The sequence below is a fragment of the Cupressus sempervirens genome, chromosome 3, assembly GCF_028749045.1.
Source record: "Cupressus sempervirens isolate cs-2001-9-10 chromosome 3, ASM2874904v1, whole genome shotgun sequence".
In the NCBI taxonomy this organism is placed as follows: Eukaryota; Viridiplantae; Streptophyta; class Pinopsida; order Cupressales; family Cupressaceae; genus Cupressus; species Cupressus sempervirens.
In genome coordinates, this window is record NC_143120.1 from 298,537,098 (window position 1) to 298,558,924 (window position 21,827).

The following is a 21,827-nucleotide window of genomic DNA, read 5'->3' on the forward strand; positions in this document are numbered from 1 at the left end:
CCTCCCCAAAAGATAGAAGTCATTAACAGACTTCTAGCACCGAAATAGGTACCAAATTGAAAAAAAATCCCAAAAATTCCTACTTCATCATCTCCGTCTCGGAACCAGATTTATGGTGCTTCTTTTAGAATGAAAAAATACCCTTGTAAGTTCGAGATATCGTGAAAAAACCAATAGGGCCCCCAGAAGCAATACAAAATTATTTTTTAATAAAAATAATTAAAAACTTTAAAAAATAATCACCATTGGTGAGCGATGCCCGAGCAGGGAAGGCAGTAGCAAAAATCGACAAAGCAGCGATCGGGCAAGGCTTGGGTGGAGTGGTGGTCGCAAGAAGAATTTTAGAGCCATGAATGATTGCCGGGACATAAAAAATTGTCGAGGACTGAAATCAAACGTTGAGGTCGGAATATATTGCCAGGGTGCTAGAAGGCAGTAAATGGCGCCAGAAAACTGCTTTGTGGGCCAAAAAATAGTCTTCAGGCCATTTTTCCAAAATTTTAAAAAGTTTTAAATAAAAAATGCGCATGGTAATGTGTGCATGAGGTTGTATGACCCTGTTGAGCAATTTTTTTCTCCTAGATCAACATTTTTCAAAATGGATGAACTTTATATGAAAATGAGCGTTTTGACACCTTTTGAATCCAACCACAAGGTTTGTTTGGCCTCAAAGTGCTCCAAAAGTTAAAGACCCTGTTGTTTTTACAAAAAAATACTTGAAAAACTCTAGATTTGTTTTGTCAAACCTTCGTTCTCATTTTTCTCGAAATACCAAACGAGCTACAACAGATTTGACTCTGATACCATGAAGGATTTGAGCAATACACAATACAAATCCACAAAGCCCTCAAATACCTGCATATAAAAACCTGTCACAAAGAAGAAAAAGACAAGAAGAGATGAGGGTTTGCTCTGAAAATATGCAAATTGTATTCTCAGAAATAAAAGAGATGCAAGATACTTATAAACGATCCATCTTTATAGAAGGAGATCAAAACCTGAAAAGGGTAATCTAAAAGATATAAAGGGTAACCTAAAAGATAAATGCTATTTAATAATTACTAATTAATTATTAAATATAAATGCAAAATGTGCATAAAGTGAAATCTTGAGAAGGGAGAAAAGGTAATTTAATTAATGAAATTAAATTAACCTTTTTCTCTAACATTGCTTACAAGGAAAATAGGTACAAATTTATGAATATTTTAATAGCAAGCTCTTGACATATAACTTATTCAATAAGGAGTACATTGAAAAGTTGAGAGCACTCATCATCAACTTGTGTAGGAATGAATCAAATTACTAAATTGTTCCATAAGCTATGTTTAACCTCTTGGACATTAAAATTATCTTATTCTATACAAGAGAAACTATTGTGAAATTGAAGATGTCATTATATAGTATAATTTAATGCATAAATTTATATTTTCTTTGGGAAAATAATAATTTCTTGCTCTATCCAATAGAAGAAAAGACATTAGCCCACAATACAATAGTAAGGTGGTCTTGGGTGGAGTCTACTTGAACTTAACAAATACGAATAATTAAGTTTAATAATTTGAAATGATAATCAATGTGGACATTATAAAAGTTTTGTCAAGGAAAAAATATTTTTATGTACATTCATTGTTTAGAATTAATTAAAAAAGTGTTCAAAATAAAAAATTCACAACATATTCCAGGCTTTCTAATTCAGTAGTAATAAATATATCTACATTTGTTTATAGTTTTGAACGAATTGAAAATACAAATTTGAACAAGTATGACCACACGTTAGATATTGTTACTAGTTTCCAGGACTGCGTGGAAACGATTGTTCACGTGATAAGAATATCTTTGCTTCCTCCCCATGTAAGCCAAAGGTAAGTCAAAAAAAGCTCCCGGGTCTCACATAAACTCCCATATCTTCAGCGTTCGATTCCCTCCTCGTACATTTTAAATCAGCAGCGAAGAATACAGCTTTTGGAGACCCACAGCCATCAAAATGTACTTGATCAGAAGAAAAGCTTTCACCTGGGTCACTCAGACTATCCCGAAACATTACAATGGAACGCACCCCAGTACGATTAAGGTAAGAGCAAATTACTCTTGCCATCTTTAAATAGAAAGAAAAATCTATATCAATTATTTTATGTGTGGTAAATTTACTTTATGAGATGCGCTCCAGCTTATATGACGACGGAAAATATATTTCTTGATGTCCTTTAGCTCAGATATCGCAATGAACTGTTTTTTCTTTGATCAAATTTCATATACCTTGTACTTAGTTTTGTCTCCGGGGCTAGGCTGGGTACACTATTACTTATGTTAATTTGTTGATTAAAATCTACCGATGCCTTACACGTGATCTGATATGCTGGGTACTTTCCATCCAAGCTAATTTACTGAAATTCAATATTTTCCTGCAACCGAAATCTCACAATTGAAGGGTTTTTTGAGCAAGCTCAAACTTATCTAGGCCTTACCTGTCTAGTCTGATGGCTATTTTGACCAAGCTCAAATTTATCTAGGCCTTACCTGTCTAGTCTGATGGATACACCCCATCCAAGTTCATTTACCCAAACTGTCTATTCAACATTTTTAAATATTTAACATGTAAGACTTGTATTGGAGATTTAGATGCAGATTTCTATATTAGAGGGGGTTTGTCTTTCAGAAAATTCAAATTTATTTAAGCCTTGTACCTGGCTAAACTATTATGTACATTACATTTATGAATTTTTATGGATGGGTAGAGTCAAATCTAAGGTTTCCCATCAGTTAGTGGGTGCGCTACCTGTTCCCTTGATGACTGGTCCGATTCAGGTGTAGCTCATTTTCCAAGAACCCCATTAATGCCACATCGCAGGCGTGTGCTGCTGCTAGCTTGACTTTGCTGAGCTGGGCTCTGATACGATGTCAAGATTTTTGTAGACCAGCTAAGAATCTAATCTAGGACCTCCTATTTGCTGCTAGGATAATCTACCACTAAACTATCTGTTGAAATATAAAGAACAGATAAAACAATTAGGAAAACAGAATTAGATGACACAAAACACACATTTATAGTGGTTCACCATTATGGCTATATTCACTTTGAAGCAGCACAGTATCTCTATTCAGAAATACAATACATAATCTGCACTCATTCTTATGTACAATTGTTTATAACTCTTTAAATATGTAGAAACAAGTAGTAGATAAAAAAATGGCCAGATGGCCATTGAACTTCACATTCTCAACAATCCCCCACTTGAAGTCCAACTTGTACAACCATGGACAATGGTATCCTGCTGCTAATATAGTTAAGTATGGACATTTGGTTGTTGGGTTGAAAGCAGCATTATGCAAATTTATTTTGGAGGAGTTTTCCTGTCCTCGATTTGCAGCAAATGGTTTGTAAATCATAGAGTGTTGCTGGTTGGATATGGAGAAAGAGGGTTCACACTATTAAGGCTGGGATACAAACCAAACCAGATCATAAAGTACTGAAGGGGGAGGAGTTATAACCAATTGGTGAATCACTTTACACAAGAATTGAGGAGTTTTGAGGAAATGAATCTAAATGTTGATCATATAAAGAATGCCATTGAAATTAATATTTGCATCTGTTTACAAGACAATTTTGAATAGTTTGGAAGAAATTAATAAACTTTACAATGCTGCTATTAGGGTAAGTTTTTGCTAACTCTAACATGGCTTGGAGAAAAAGCGTCCGAAGTGTTATTCAACAAATTTCAAGAAGCTAAAGTCTTGCTGAAGTGTTTTTCTTGATTACAAATGTTCCTTAGTTCCCTTTTTACCTTACTCTCAAAGCACAATCCTTTTTTTATGTATCCACTCTTTTGATAGGAGAGAACTTTATCCTTTGTCCTTTTCATGAAAAGTTTCAATATGAGTATTTGAAGGTTGATGCTTTGCATGGTACTTGTCCTCCATAGGTGTGATGTCTTCATTTATTACCTTTTGAATTGCATCAGGGTTAAGGGCACTCATCAATTAATGAATAGAATTCTTCAATCCTTGGACAAATATGTGGGCTGTTCTTCTTTAAGATACTTTGTGTACAATTATGATAAGTTTCTGCAATTGACATACTTTTCCATAGTCCTTTGTTGCATTAGTAATTTGAGTTCTTAGATGTACCACTTTGGATGTTGTTTATCGAATCTTTGGATGAGCTCTTTGGTGAACCCGTTGTGCCTAGTTATGTGTTGGTGGTCTTGAGTAATGAGGCCATGATGTCACCAATCATGAGTGGTCCCCTCTAGGTGTAGTTCGGAAAACTTGATGGTGTTCTCTTCAATCGTTGGGCCAAGTCCTAGGTAGGTGTCCAGTTTTGGACCCAAGAATATTCCATCATCTTCTCTGATGAATCAAATTTTGGTGGGTCATCTTGCCAATTCTTTCTTTCTAGTCTTTGTTAGGATGTTCTTTGTTGAATGTCTTAGACAACTGGGGGGGTGATTTAGTTGTAAATTAAAACTTTTATCAATTTCATTGATCTGGTCATTAATTCTTTAGCCACTTAACCAAATCAGATGTAAACATGAATAAGCACACACATGAATCATACACAATGAACACTAGATTTCCCAAGATGGGAAAAACCATAGAAAAGCTAATTCTCATGGATAAATACATTAAGGGGACATTGGTTAAGGTGATTTTGACAAAGGGTCGTCCGCTGCAAGTGAGCACATTGTCGTGAAGAAGAATGAAAAACGAAATTCACTACTAAAGTACAATTGCTAGAAGAAACCCTCAAGTACAATTGCTAGAAGAAACCCTCAGCTCATTGGCTCCAGCGACTAACAACAATAGCACACAGGCTCTGCTTACAACCCAATTTCACCCTTTCACATTACCTTGCACAATGGCTAACAAATCTTCTTTCCAATCAACTTGCCTCCATACAATTCCATCACAATCATCCTCTCATTTATATTGACCTTTAAAATATGAAAACACTAAGTTGTCTGGCAAAAGATAATTTGAAATAGGTCTAGACCAGTGTTCTGGGACTCTGCGAGTCCGAGCAGGACTTTGCGAGTCCGAGGTAGAGGCGGCCTTTCTGAGGCAAATATCCTCTAGACTCTGACTCGGTCAAGTCTTGGCAGAGTCCACGTGGACTCGCTGAGTCCAGGGACTCTGTCGAGTCCCAAGCCCAGGACTCTCCCAATTTTTTTTTTAAATTTTGAATTGTTAAATTTTTAAATTTTTTTTTAAATTTTAAAAATTTAAAAAGATAGATATTTCTGGAAGGTGTTATTTTTTCAGTGTATATTACTTCTGAAAATGGTGTTGTGGTATGTTAGGAATTTATTAAGGATTGAATGTTAATTCTTAATTCTTCAACTTTATATTATGTTATTTAGTTTTTTTCCTTTCACTGTTATACTTATGTGATCTATGCAAAATTGTGTATGAGTGTTAAGTCGCTTGTATTTATCTCAATTATTGTGTATTTGATGTTAATTGATTAAATGATGCATGAAAAAATCGTTAAATCCTTAAAAATCCTTGAATTTCATGGGTTTTTCGATTTTCCGAGTCTTGGCCGAGTCTGAGTCCAAGTTGGATTTTGACTTTCTGAGTTAGAGGTGAGTCCGAGTCCTGTGACTGTGGTCTAGACTATTGATTTTGTAGCTAGATCGGATCCCTTCTTAGGCCAACGTAGAGCTGTTATTGTTAGCTGCAGTTATGGCTGGGTCAGCTCCCATATGCGTTGGTCCCAAGAATTAAAATAAAATAAATTTAACATAGTTGGCCAGCTATGCCTGATCGGCCAACTAAGAGACGTGCCTGTTGGATGGTTAAGGTACATATATTTTGGAGATCAAAGTCTTCATTCCATCATCAATTCAAGTATATCATAAAGGAGCAGCTGAGTAGATTTAAATTCAAGTAGCAAATTATCTTCAGATCAAGAGTAACAGATTAAATTGAAGACAGCTGTTAGCATAACAGATCTATATCTGATCTATAAATTACAAATAAATTAGTATCATCCCGGTGCCTTTTTATTGGCAGAGTTGTAACATGATCTCTACCTTTTGATTAATATACTCTTAAGAATTATTTGTGGGTTTTTCACCTCCAAAATGGAGGCTTTCCCAGGGTAATGCTGTGTTATTGTGTTATGTGCTGCATTTCTTGTTCATTCTGTTATTCACTTTCAGTCTGATTGCTAAAATTAACACTAACTAAATGTTCCTACGGTGGGGAGGAATAAAAAGTTTAGTGTCCCCAATTTATTAGGGCCAAAAGCAGGGGTATGTCAGTTCATCATTGCGACCCTCGTGAGCTGACACTTAGATTTGAGGGTCTCAGTTTGTGTGCCTTGCTGTTTATAGTAAGTTGGGTGAGCAAAATTTCCATTTTTGGCAGTGCAGTTGTGACACCCTCAGTCTAGACTCCGTGAGTATTTTATTGGGCTTTAATAACGAGTTGCATATTGAAAGTTTTTTACTATGTCTAACTAAATATATGACTTTATAAGCTTCATGTTCTAATTTGATGGTGTGTTGAAGAAGCCTCTTTAGTGAAAAGCATGCACAAGAAGACTCTAGCCATTGAATTATGAAGGAGATTATATTTAAAAGTTGAATATGCTTCCAAATGCAAAATCATAACTTAGTGAAAAGTGTGAGCATTAAGCCTTTTAAGTGGAAAGCGTGAGCATGAAGCCTTTTAAGTGAAAGGTGTGAAGGAAAAGCTTTTTGGATTGATATGTTATAAAAACAATGCTTTGTGAGAAAGCAATTCATTATTCCTTGATTGCTTTTTATTTTGTTTGAATTTCTCTCCAAGGGTTTGGACATGGGGTTTGAGGAATTCTTAGTTCCTCCTTTGCACTTTGAACTCGTAATTGATCCAGTGAATTGTGGTTACTGCTGAAGGTGTATGAGATCGATTAGTGCTGAGGTATACCAGTCTTTAAATTCTGGTCTGCATATTATCATTCTGAAATTGAAGGAATTTCATGAGTTTATTCATTTAAGTTGCTGCAATTAAGAGTTAGTTGGGATGGCCCTTTGTAAGGAGAAATACCAGTGAATTGCGTCTTCTTTCTAGGTTTAACTCTGCAATTCTGAACTGATTAGTTTGGTGCTGAGGTATACCAAAAAACCCTCTTTCCTGCCGTGATCTGTTTGTGGAAGACGGAGCAAGTTGGGAGTGATTATTGCTGCCAATACTTTGAGTATTAACACCACTGCTGGGCATGTATAAGAGCTGTGTTACTTGTATGAAGTGGTGTCGGGTTTTAAGCAGCTGTGATCCCTTTATAATGGTCTGCGTTCACTTCCTATAGGGCTGCATTTGGTGGTATGAAGGCAGCATACAATCTGATTCTGGCTGCCTTCAATATAGGGACTGCAATCAACTGTATTTGGGGTGGAAATTCTGTTATCTTAGCTGCAAATAATCCAAAGCCAAAGAGCAAACAGGTTCTCATTAACTTGTTTGGTTATATTTTTATACTTATATAATAAATTACAACCATTCAATTACAATTAGAATGATTGTGTTGATAATTCACTTTAATTCCATTTGATGTCGGTTGTATAAGCATTTATATATTCTGAAAATAAAGAAAAAAACATATATCTTCAAAAACTCAAAAAACCACAAAACTTCAATACTAAAAAGAAATTCTACAGCATTGACTTAGAGTGAGCCAGCAGGTCTCATTACAAAAGTGGACTACACCACATACACTGTCTTGACCAAACAACATGTTATCCTTGCAACTACTAGAGCCCAAGAAGAAATAACATAGCTAGCAATCACATCTCTGGACCACATCAACACAACCCAAAACTAAACATTAAAAAGTTAAATAAACAAGTGATATGAAACCGAGCTGCCAATGTCATATTCATAACAATAGAGGATTTCAGACCACTGTCAGACATAAACATCACTGGATACATCATATAAACATATTTCCCAGAGCACCAACCTTCTAGAGCACTAGCTTTCAGACCAACAGATCCTCAAAATCACATCTCTAACATATTAGAAATATCAAGCACAAACCAACCACTTAAATAATATGTTGCCATCAATGACAACCATACTGATACATTAACAACTTCGCGACAACAGATGACACATCAACAACAAGCAGCTCCCCCTTTTGATTGTTGCTTTTTTTTTATCAGGGACAACTTTCATTTTGGCATCACAATAATCCCTAAAGGGACATTTCTACTAACTTTGGGGTCAAACTCGGAGTATGCTTCCACAATTTCATCACTATTATTAGTGGGTGGGACTTTTCTCTCCTCTTCCATTTGTTCCTCCCTGGGTAGAAAGGGAGGCCTTTTTGCCTAGGGTTTGATGTTCTTGGGGAAACATTAATATTCTTGGAGTGGTTGGAGATAGTATCCCTCCCATGGAGTTGGTTGGGTTGAGAATTATTACTTATATTTTGAATGGCTTGGAGGAGAAACTGGGTGGTTCTCTCATTTTGTTCTATGAGAGCTCGAGGGGTTTTCTCCATGAAGCTTCTCAATAGGTTGCTCTTTTGTTCACCCATGGTTTTGTTTGGTGTAGGATGGTTGGTGGATGGAAGCTATCTTTTTTCTATTTTTAAAGCTTTTTGAGCCCTTTAGCTAGGTTGCATCAATCTTTTCATGAGGTGGCAAGGTAGTTGCTCTGATACCAATTTTAATGTCCCCTATGGGAACCTTACACAATTCTCCTGCATTTCCCTGATTCAGGTTTGATGATACTTGGAAATATGTGTTGTCAAATTAGTATCTTAATCTTAAGTCTATGTCTAGGTTAGCATCACAAAATAAATAAACATCAAATTCAATCATGTACATCTAGAGGTACACATTTGAGATATTTGATAGATGCCTTTGAAGTTCCATCCAAATCATTCATGTCATTATGGAGTACCATGGCAGATCATACAAGGTGCCTTTGAGCCTAATCAACAAGTTTAGGAGTCTAGAAGTATAAGTGCCATACTGCCTCCCACTTAATTCTTCAGAGTTCAGGGCACAACATCCGTCATTCGACCTCCTACTTAACCTAGATGGATCTTCTACTACTTGTCCTCCTTGTATGGACCATATCTCCCCTCCACAATGTAATGATTGGTTAGTTAGAGTTCTAAAGAAATCATTAAACCTATCCTATATTATATATACATGCAGATTAAGAATATGTAATATTAGCAGAAATATTACTTTGTCATAATGATCCTGCCAAGTCAATATTTATTTTTTCTTAGTAATAATTTTGATTTTTTATCTATCTGTGGGAAAAGTCTAGCTTGGCCCAGTGATTACAATCAGGCAACCATCACTCCCTATAGAAAAACACCAATAGCACGACCAAACAGAGTCAAACAAATAAGCCCTCTACAAAGCTAAAAGATCTGATATTTTCTGGGGGCAAGATTAGTCTCGGTGACTCTTTACACCGCACTCAGTCTGACAGCGAAGTATCATATCAAAAGATTCCTTTGCTATCTTATCTTTTTTCTTTTTAACAACTTGCCAACCTTCTTACACCCGAGCTGTTTCAATTTGCCACCCTATTAGACCCTCAAAGGAGATCTTCTCTTTGTCAGATGAGCAATTTCCCTGTTGTATACCTCCCTCATTCACCATTACATCCTCCTTATCTCATGACCCCATTGACCATTTTCTCCCTACCCTTTGGTGAAACAATTCCATTTTTTTGCTTCTGTTCCTTTGTCCCTTCGATATTTAAAAGTATTAGCACTTTTAACTACCAGAGAAGCAGATTGACTTGGATTTTCAGGTAAATGTTGGGACCCATTACCCTTTACAAACTGGGAGAAATTCTGTTGTATTTCAACCTTCTTCTCCACTGTATAGTGGCTAGTACTTACATTCTTCCACCATGTAGCCATCTTTGGCATTTTTGGTTTAGAACAATGGTCAACCAGATGCCCTATTTTGAACCACCACCTCAATCTGAAAGAAAAATCTTCATAATCCAAAGGCTGTTGCCAACAACCCTTGGAAGTTTTAAGCTGTCAACCCTTGGAAGTTTTAAGCTTTATCTCTTTGGGGAGCACACCAGTAATATCCATTTCCATAAAATTTGTGCAAACGTTGAGTGCAAGAGATTTGAAGAACTATCATCCACCATAAGAAAGCTACCCAACGAGTTTCCAATCACTTTAAAACAAGAGTCCAACAAAAAATGCAGAGGAAGATTTGGGAGTCTTGCCTAGATCGGGACTTTTTCAAACTTTTCAGTAGCTGGAGAAAATGATGAATGCCATGGATTCAACTTCGGGGAAAACTTGTCTTCTCAACACCAAAATTAGTTTCATGGAAACTTTTTCCTATCATGATCTTTTTTTGAACATCTCAACAAAAATCCCCCTAGAAGTAAGGACGACTTGAAAATACCCGTTTAAAATGGGCTTCATTGCTTCATAATCCACTTATGGAGGTTGTCAAGACTGGGCAAAAATCCCCTGAACTGCCCTATTAATTCAAGCTTTGAAAAACCTGAAGTATTTTGTTTAACCTCTTGTTCAACCTCACTCCCTAGATCCGTAGTAATGGACCCCACTGTCGTTTGAGTGCCAAAACCTTGCTGCGCCATATTGCAATGGGAATTGCCCTTCTTGCAAATCCGAGGGGGAGCCCCTCGACTGATCCTTCAGTGAAACAAAACCAACGTCTTTGGAGGAACCTTCACCTAACACGAGCTTACCGAAATTTTCTGATGCTATAACAGTGGCACAGTGACTCCAACATTTCTAACCAACTTCGGCTTCCTCCCATTTTGCACCTATAAATCGTCATTTACTCTTGTCACCACCGTATTTGCAGGCAAGACCCACTTTTGTTTTACACCAAATCTGTTTGCATTATTCTATGACTGTTTAAGGGCTTGCTCTAGTGGCCCATAATTGCTGAAAGAGACCTTTCTGTGCTGTTGGTCTTCCAGACAAGTGCCTCTGATAACACTAACAAAAGACCCTATCTCGATAGTGGCTCTCGAGTCTCAACAGCTCCATCCCCCTAATTCACTCCAGTTCCCCCAAGAAGTAATATCATATTATATGTCATGCCACAGTTATAAATATAGAAATTCAGGTTGCTGAGATTAAAATCTGAATCTGAAGATACAATTTCTTTTATTTATTTCCTGCTGTTATGTATTTTATCTCTAATTCTTTGGATGCCTCTTATTGAATCATCGGTATTGCCTCCTATACTCTTCCATTGGCTGGAAAGATTGCATCCCCTTTGAATGAGATGTGTCCCTTCATGGAGTTGCACTCGTGGAATGAGGGATTGCACTCCTTCAAACATCTAGTTAACTGCTGTTTTTTGATTATGTGAACCACTTTCAAGATAAACTGTGATATCCCTTGTTTGAAATGAGAAATCAATACTAAATAATATTATAAATAAATAAATAAATAAAATACAAATTAACGAAATTTAATGAAAACATTGAAATGTCAAAAGATATGTAGTGAAGAGTTGTGAATCTCTCAAAATAAGATATAAAAGGGAGGAGAGGTCATTTGAAAGGGGATATGGAGGAAGGAAGAAGAGGATAGTGAGGAATTAAAGAAAGATTAAAAGAAGAAGAAAGGAATGTAAAGGAAATTAGGAAGTGAGTCTTTCAAAAGACAACAATGATGAAGGGTTGTGATTATTAAGGGTTGTGACTCTTCGAAAAAGTTTTGACTTTTCGAAAAGCTTGTAAGTACGATGGGTTATAACTTATGACTCTTTGAAAGAGGGACAATTATGAAGGGTTGTGATTCTTGCCATAAGGCGGGCATGATGAAGAGTTGTGACCTCTCCCTCACATGGGAAGATATAAAGGGGAAGAAGGATCAAATGAAAAGGGGGAGATAGGAGTAGAAGAGATTTAGACCAGATCCAGAGCATAAGTTTTAGGAGGGATTTGAAATAAGAATGAAGAATGAAATAAGAAAATAACATATGAAGATCTAGAAGAAGAAGATGTGCAGATCTTAAATTGGATATGTGCAGATCTGAAAAGTAGTAAAGACAGATTTGAGGAGTGGGATAGAGGAAGTGAAAGGGGCAGAAGTGTCAAACATATGTCTCTTTTCAGAACCAAAGGTTGTGACCCTTTCATAAAAACATTTACAAATGAAAGGGTGTGATTCCTTGCACTCAAAGGAGATATAAAAGAGATATTTATTAAAGAAGGGTAGGAAGCCAAGCAGGGAAGATTCATAAAGCATAGCATATGAAGATATCAAATAAGAGATTGTGGGAGAACTATCAATAGAGACAAGGAAATAATCATCAATGGACAACAATCATTAGAATAGATTATTTGATATCTGGTTTGAGTATCCAATATTCATGACATAGTAATTATTACTGCTCATCACTAAGTGCATATAGTTAATACTTGATTACTTATATTACTCATATCAGACATCCATATAGTATCATACTTCTATGATAGGATGCATTGTGTTTATATTTAGATAATTGCTGATTCATATCTACAATTTGATATATGGACATATGGAATAGTGACTTGGGTAGAGTGCTATGTATAGTCACCTTTTAAATTGCATTATATTAATGCCTCACAAGATAGGTAAGTTCTTTTGTGGACTAGGCCATGCTACATCATACAAAGGCAAGGGATAAGTCTTGTGATGGAATGGACATGAGCTACATCATAGAAAGGCAAGGGGATAAGGCCTATGGTGGAATGGGCATGGGCTACGTCATACAAAGGCACAAATTGTCAAGGATAGTCCATATGGATGGAAAGCAATTGCAATAATGGGGAACGGTGAGGCCTCACTAGGTACAACACCTCATGAAACATGAGGCCAAGAGGGACAAGAGATTCCACTCTTGGGCCTAAGGTTGAGGTAAGATACCCTATTGTAATCCTTGTCCCAACCCATATGGTAGTTTATGCGATAGTTAAGGGACCTTAGCCATGTGAAGGGAATAAAATAAAATGATGGGGCAGAAGGCATACTAATTCCACTAGGTAAACCAACCCCATAAGGTATGGGGCCATGAAAGATAAATCATTTGCCCTTGGGCCTAGGGCAGTGACAATAAATGCAGCTCATCATGTTTTCTTATTCACTTATCAACCCTCTGGGAGGGCTGTGTTTGTAGATGGCCTTTTATGCTGAGCACTTGGGATTATCGTGCGTCCTGCATATTTGATCCGACATTGGTGCCATGCCCTTCGTATCTCTCTTGGTTCCTTCAAAGTTGGATCCCATCGGCTTAGATGTCAGACTAACCATCACATCAATAGAGAGGACTGTCTTTGTCGTTTATGTACCTTGGCTGAGACAAAAACAAAGATCCACTTCATCTTTTCTTGTCCCATCTACTATAAGATCAGAGGAGCTTTACTGTCTTTCCGAGATTGTAGGTCCTCATTGACTTTTTTTAGATACATTGACCAACATTGCCTGGCGCTCTATCTTTGGGACCATACTTTGCAACAGCTTTTTCCTCGGCACCACGCTTTGGATCAATGTATCATCGACTTTTATGCGCCCATGTCCCCCGCCAGGGGCATGAAGCAATAGTTCTGCACTCCTGCTCCTAGCCACATCAGATCAATGAGACCCTATTTTGGACTAACCAAACAACGATAGTCCTCATCCAACAGTGTTCAGAGACGTTTCGGGACCCTTGGTCGCCTTTTGCCTTATCCTTCAGTGATGGACTTCTTCTAGCCAAGGAGGATCCCTAGTCCTTTTCCTTGGTGACTTCTAGTGTTGCTTTGTTCTTTTGTGGGCACCGTCAAGGTGTTCCTGTTGTGGGTGGTTTATTTCTAATCATCTTACAAGTCTTATTTTAATGAAATTTGTGATTCTGGGGCAAAATATGGGCAATCCCAAAAAGGGGACATTACATAAGCTGCCTCATAAATTGTTGTTTTATAATGAGCCCTGCTGACTCAACCTCTAGCCAATCCTGTAATCATCTGAGTTCTGATTTTTTTTTGGCAGAGTTTGTAGTTTTTTTTGTCTTTTAAGAATATGTAAGTTGGAATTGGAAATAATAGACAACACATGAATTGAAATTGAAAATGCTTGCAATTAACCAACAAAGATTGTCTTATTTTATTGATAGGTAATTACAATGCATATCAATGGAAAATATAAAACTGGAAAGAACTAGCAGCAATAATGAGGAACCTGCATCAAATTACACCACCCGGTCACATGCTTTGAACCCTTCGCAAACTGCATTTTATGATCTGCTGGGGCTGGTGTCTACTATAGGATGAGATAGATGCCCCAAATAAAAGGCGAGTTTGCCTAAATGCTTGATGGCAAAGCTGCTGCTGTGCACGTGGCTTATATACTTGTGCGGCTGCCTTGAATATGCACAAAAATCAGACTCAAAGCTGTGTTTTCTTGCTGCTGTCCGCCTTTGACAAATACCCTGCAATTATTCTTCAAGGACATCCAAATAACTCCCTGAAACTATATGGTTCTTGTGTATAGCCATCACTGAAATGCAACTTCAATGGGTCTTTCACCACCTCAGATTGCAGAAACACTGAATAATTGTTGCCCTTCATGCTGTAAATTGTTGAAACCCTTGGTCTCAAGCTCAAATCCCAAGAACATCCACAAACAAAGACAAAAGCTCATATTCAAATGAATTTAATTTCTTCTCATGGCATTTTATATTTCCTCAATAGGGTGGGTCACATTAATGGTTTATAAAATCACTTTGAATTGGCTTGCCGCTTTATAATATTAAAATATAACTTCTTTGGCTTAGGCGCCCAATTAATGTAATGAATAATGCACTTTAATGATGTCTCATGATCCCCATTTACTTTATAAACTCTATCATAGACTTTATAACAAACTATTAATAAAGTTCACTTTTTAAAATAATTTAATAACATGAACTTGTGCCATCAAATTTAAATCACTGAGTCAATTGGGAATCATGATGATCAATTGCATATGCCATTTGACTAGATGCCCTTCCAAAGATAGCAGTGTTGTGAATCTGACTTACTATAAATAGTAAATCCCTAAAAATCTGCTCAAGCCAAAGGTACCAGAACTTAACACTGCAAACCATAGCTCGTTCAGGTGCCCAACCATAATTAGAAACTCTAACTTTCCTGGAATAATCAATTACTATAAATAGTAAGTACACCAAACTGTACCAAACCAAGAGCAACCCTAAACGTTTGTGAACTCAGAATGGATAAGATCCTTTTGCTCTGTCAACTAGTAACTTTAATAATCTGATGTAGCCCACAAGGGCCAATGATAGGCTAACCTACACATAAACCAATGGTGAGTCAAAATGTGGACATTACATTGTTTATTCTAACCAAATGCTTGTTAGTATAATCCAGTGTTATAGGAATCTGCAAGTTTTGAGCTGAGTCAAGGCTCAAGAGTTTTTTGGCCTTAGGAGTTGGGACTCTAACTCGCCCGAAACCTGGCATAGTCTTGGTCGACTCGCAGAGTCCATGGACTCTCCCGGCTCGGAGAGTCTTGGGTCCAGGACTTTTCCATGGCCAGCTAAGCCGTAGAGTAAAAAATAAACCTTTTAATTTTTTTTAATGGTTTTTTTGGCTTTTATTATTGTATTGCAATATTGAGTTCCAAAAATTTGTATTTGTGATTCCCAAAAGGCAATCAATATGGAGTAGTAAAAAATGTCTTGCATGTAGCAGGTATAAAACATAATAGTTTGCCTATAAACTTAAAGTAGATTACAAATAGGATTTCACTAAAATTTTTGCCCAAAAGAGTGGTGTTATTTCATAGGCTGTAATAATAAAGTCCTGGAACTAGGTATTAAAAATTTAAAACAACACTATGAAATTTGAGAGCATTGAAACAAATAAAATGGTTTCCTTTTAAAGAATTGGACCATAGTTGGCATAATGGCCTAAAAATCAGCGAGTTTCAAGTAATTGCTGAGTTTTTGGGACTGGCAAGTTTTTCCCAGATTTACTTGCAACTCGGTTGGCGAAAAAATCGCCAAGTTTTTGCAAAAACTTGCTGAGTAATCGCCTTGCAAACTCCGTGAGTTAATTTTTTTTTTTGGGTTATACACAATGGCGAAAAGCATATATATATATTATATAAAAATAGAGAATTACAGTATGCTAGTAGAGCTGGGAAGAGGAATATGTGATTGTAATGATGTATTTACTTCTAGTTTGACACAAACTAATTATCATTTTGCTTCCCGCTAGCAACATTCCGCATGAAAATGCGATTTTGTACCCATTATGCACACACACACACACACACACACACACACACACATATATATATATATAAACATAAACTTTGCTTGTTTCTTTTGTGTTCTCTTTAGTTAACTCATTACATGCATCTTCTCATTGATTTTTGCAAAAAAAAGTATTTTTAATTAAATTTAAGCGGTTGTTTAGGTTCCCCAGTTTTTTTGAAAAACTGAGTTTTTCCTGATTTTTTTTGGGCTTGGTGAGTCGTTGTCGAGTGAGAGTTTTCCAACTATGAATTGGACATCTCCAGAATAAAAAAAGAGCAATTTTAAAGTTTGTAAAAGATTGAAGTTTATTAAACCAACTATTTGACAAAGTTAAAAGATTGTGACATTTGAGCAATTATTTAGTTGATATCATTCCAAAAATACATAATGATCTTTCTAATCCGCTAAGAACAAAAAATTTAAGTGAAGCAGTTATGAAATAACTTGCATGGTAGAAGAATATAATATGAAATATTTTGTAAACACTTGATAACAAATGCCACTTCAAGGAGCAACTCCGTAGTCCACTTCAAGGGAGATACCACCAATAGCCTTCAACATAAATGCAATTCTCAACATGATAATAAATAATCTTTACCTTCTATAATTTTAGTTTAACTTATATCCTTTAGAAATTTGTGTTGATACTTATGTGATCAATGTAAACTTATGAATGTGTGCAAAGTAGCTTCAATTTATCTCAATTATTGTATTTTTGATGCTAATTGACTAAATGATGCATGAAAAAAGTTTTAAACCTTAAAAATATTTGAATTTCTTGGGTTTTCAATTTGGTGAGTCATTGCCAAGTTTGGACACGGAGTTTGAGTCCAAGCCCAAATGGCCAAGTCTGAGGCAAGTTCTAGTCTTGTAACACTGGTATAATCACTATTGGGGGTCTTCAATCTTATGGCAGTCACTACTATCATTAAGTAATACATACCATATGGAAATACTTGATGTCTTCAGTTATTTGTTTATTCTCATCGCCATGTTATTTTAATACATGAATCACTGCTTGTCTTGTCTGAAGACAATTTTTTCATGTTTAATGCAAGAATAAATGTCCTTTACTAGTTGAGGACGTGACAATTTGTTTCCTCTTTCTAACAAATTTAGATTCATGATATGTGACCTTTTCTGCTGGATCCACCACATTCAAGTAAGCTCATATAAATTTAATAGTCGACATGTTTTACATAAAATATACAACATAAGTTGAAAGCTGAAGACAGGTCTTCATTATAAAATCCCCTGTGATTTATTATAATTTATTCCATTTGAAATCTGACTCTTATCATTTATAATACATGCCAGTATCTATATTTACTTGGAACTCTCATTTGTATTTCATGAGAGGGTTTAATTTAGAGTTGTTTTCTGTTAGTCTGCAAACATTTCAAATATCAACTCTAAATTTGCATCAAAAGTAATTTGATAGTATTCTTTATGGATTTAAAATGCAATGTGATGGAGTTTAATGCTCTGTGCAGAGCGGTGACATATTATATCAGTTGGATAAATCATACAATGTTGGGGGTAGTCGAAAGACATTCTTTGTTAACTTGAGTTCTTTGCGTGGCACACGTTCAAAAGGTCAGTATTGAGGCCATTGCAAGTTACAGGCACTGGGGAGAAGTTTAAGGAATTACTTGTTTTTTCAAAGATCAATTGGTAGGCAAATCTTTCCAGTTTAAAAATTGTCTTGTACTATTGATCAATTTCATTAAAAGATATAGGATTGGCTTATAGATAATGCGCATTTTGGTGAAAAAAACTTTATGCACTGTTGGTTTTAGATAAAATATGGAACTGCAATACAATTTTTGAATGTTTTGGAGAATCTTAAAACTTTGTGTACATTTTATAGGAAGTGTTGTAGCTATTGAAGATGATAAATTGAGTATTTAGAAATTTTATTAAAAATGACTACTCAGGAAAAAATAACCCATAGAAAATCAGGCGTACACACTCAGGCTAGGAAATGTTGTAGAATCTTTATTGAAAAATTTCATAATTGATGAATTGAGTTTTGAGAAATCTTATTAAAAATGATCTTGTGCGAAAAAAATATACCATAAACATTCGGGCATACACATTCAGGCCAGGGCATGTATATATTTATTTATATGTTTTTTTAATAATTCCAGCTATTTCTTCCTGCCTGAGCAGCACCTGCACCTTCTAGAAATAAGAAAGGAAGGGCATCCTGCCTGTGAAGGTCATCGTGGGCTACCTCCATCATCACTACTACAAACTATTGACTCCTCTGATCAGGCTCCTAGAACCCTTTGTTGCTTCGACCTGCTATTTATCCAGATTAGTCTTCTATCTCTGCCATTCGGTACAATCTGCCTGGCTGGAACCAGACCAGTCACCCCCCCTGCCCCCCATCAACATGAACTATACTAAAATCCTACTTTAATTACTGCCATATCATTTGGTAATAAGTTATGCCGATCTAGTTTGGCTCCAACCACTGGACTAGTAGTTTATTATATATTTGTATACCATGATATATTCTTAGATACATAAATCTATTTATCTGCCTATATCTGCACAGATATGGTCGCTTTTACATGTATATACATAATAGGTATGTGTATATATTTATATTAATACTAGGATGGATCTAACAAATTGTTTCTTGAAATTCTAAGATAATTGATAAATCATCTATCTGTATGCATGCATACACACATTTTCTGATTACCTCATAATCTTTATCAGACAACTATTTCTTAGGATCGGACTTCTGTAAGGTCTACCTTGGATTGCCTTAACATTTAATCCATCTGAAATATTTTTTGCACATTACGTGTTTGTCCATGTGTACAAAGATATATATGCATTAGTGTGCGCACACACACATATTCTAATTACCTCATAATATCTTTCAAAGAACTATTTCCTATGACCAGACTTCAGAAGATCTACTTTGCACTGCCTTATGCATAATCAAACTGAAATAACTTTTGCTCATCATGTGTTTGTATCCATACGTGTACATAGATATATATGCATTAGCATGTGTTTGTATTTATGTGTGTGTGTGTTTCTATATACAGACACATGTATCTATACATATGTATGTGTATGAGAACATGTATATGTATGCATATATATGAGAATATGGATATGTATATATGCATGTATCTGCATGTGGAAATGCACCTATACATAAATACAAACACATGCTGATGCATATATATCTGTGCACATATAGTCAGTGAACAGTATTTCTGTTTGATTAACTTTCACATATCAGACAGTGCAAAGTAGACCCTACTGAAGTCTGATCTTATGAAGTAGTTGTTTGATAAACATTACAAAGTAATTAGCAAATTGTGTAATTTTATTGGTGTGAAGATTACTTTTGTGTGAAAACTAGTGAAAGAAAAATGGGTTTTGACAAAGAAAAATGTGGCTGCTGCAACAGAGGAAAATCTGAATGCTGCTGCAGTGGAAACGCTTGTTATGGAGACAGAGGAAACTCTCATTGCTGGCACAGAGAAAAACCTGTCTCCTGGGACAGAGGAAAGTGTAACTGCTGAGACACAGGAAAACCTGGCTGCTGGAACAGTGGAAAATGACCAGAGTTTTAGTAGCGGAAAGTTATTAGAAACTGAGTTATTGAAATGTGACAATTTTCAAGCTTCCTTAGAGAGCAAAGCTACTGAAGACGAGGTTTCAAAAATCAGAAAGGAGTTTGATGCAGTTAGACAGAGTTTTCAAAATATTCCTGTAGCCCTGCAAATGATGCCCAAAATGGATCCGTGTGGTACTTTTCTCTCTCATTTTCTTTTTTAATAAGTAATTTTGAAAATACATTCATGGATCCGTATATGATCTTGTAATTTCTATTGTTTATTTGATAGAAAATATTGCAATTTCCGGGAATGGCCAAAGCAGCATGACAAATTCAAGATTCAAAGCTATGTTATGAATAGATAAGAGTGGCAGAAAAAAATCTAACAACAAAAGATGATGTATCTAAAACTGAACTTAGGGAGCATGAAAATCGAATAAGAGGGGGTTAACTCAAATAGGCAAGCCATGGAAATTTGACAATATTATCTAAATTCAGATGGAGGCCAATTTGTCAATCAATAGTTCAAATTGGTGTTGTTGTAAGTGAGACATTGATCCGTTGATGTCACATATCCCCTTTCTGTTACTGTAGTTTTTAGATCACAAAGAATTTGGCTAGCCCTAACAAATTTAGGGGGTTGCTAAAGCCTGTGAGTTGGTGCTTCTACCAAAATTTTAGAGGTGTTAAAATGTCTGTGGCACATATTAAGTTATTATCTTTGTGTATTCAACTAACAATTTGTGTTATATTTTTCATTGATTGAATTCTCGTACATGTTTATGACTCGCAGTCTTAGACTATATGATAGGAAAATGAATGAATACAATGGAATTAGAATTAAAAGTTGAGAGTTGTTAAATCCTGATAACTTGATCATATTTCTGATTTTTCAGATTAGGCAGAGCTAAAATGCATGTAATTTCCTTTATATATGGCCTCATGATAAATACATCTCCCTAGAACAGATTGAAAGTTTGCTAGGCATACTTATATGCCTTGTATTTGACTATTGTAGTTAATTAATAATTAACTAGTAGTTAATGGACAAGGGCGCCGATTTGTAGAGTAGGTTGTTTCATGGAGGGCCGACCCAAAAGGGGTTGTGTCTTGTGAAAAGAAAAGACCCTTGGTTAATATATAAGTAGGAGCAAGATTGTGGATAGAGAACACATAATACACTCTTAAGTCTGCTCTTCTAGCAATCTGCTCCTTGGTGATTTAGTACAGAAATAAAATATAATTTCCAGAATTTATTGCAGACTTCCAGAACAATAACATTCAGTCCAAAATTGTAGTAGATTGATTTGCAGCAAGGTATTAATTCTCCATCAGTATTATATCTTCAGAAATTACAGAAAACTTTCATGGTATCAGAGCCAAGTTGTTGAACCTAGGCTCTGTAAATTGACAATCAGATTTGAAAATATCTAAGCAACATCCTTCTACCTTAGATGGCCAACACATTCAGACCCGAAGATAGGTTTGATGGAAAAGAACACTTCGTTGCATGCAAATTTAGAATTATGATGACTTTTGAAGACAATGATGTAATACAATTTGTTGATAAGGAATCCAAGCAACCTAATGCCGATCCTCATAAAACTAATTGGATTAAAGGAAATAGGAAAGTCATGAAAATCATATTAGATGGAGTTAAAAATGAAATAGTACTTATGCTAATGAAACATCAGACAACATTTAATATGATGAGTGCATTAATAAATGCATATGAGGTTGACAATGCAACTAGAACCCTTGCGCTAAAAAGGCAACTAAATCATATAAAAATAAGGAAGGAAGAATCTATGAATTCATACTTCTTAAGGGTGGCTAGTCTAAGAGATGAACTTGCAAGTATAGGGACCATGATTGAAGACAAAGAGCTATCACTTATGGCTATAGATGGGTTACCGGATTCATGGGAAACATTCTCACAAGGAGTAAGTGCTAGAGACAAATTCCCACACTTCAACAAGTTTAAAGGAGAC

The 21,827-nt window shown here is 35.9% G+C and overlaps 1 protein-coding gene across 1 annotated transcript in view; it reads left to right on the top strand.

The window, feature by feature from the left end:
* Positions 1–1,732: 1,732 nt before the first annotated feature.
* LOC149566163 (HAD-superfamily hydrolase, subfamily IG, 5'-nucleotidase) overlaps positions 1,733–21,827 on the top strand; it is a 169,450-nt gene continuing 149,355 nt past the window's right edge. The window contains exons 1-3 of the mRNA XM_089819584.1: positions 1,733–2,071; positions 17,741–17,843; positions 19,687–20,028. Of these exons, the coding sequence (XP_089675710.1) occupies positions 1,985–2,071; positions 17,741–17,843; positions 19,687–20,028 (532 nt within the window). The 5' untranslated portion in view covers positions 1,733–1,984. The remainder of the gene's footprint in view (positions 2,072–17,740; positions 17,844–19,686; positions 20,029–21,827) is intronic.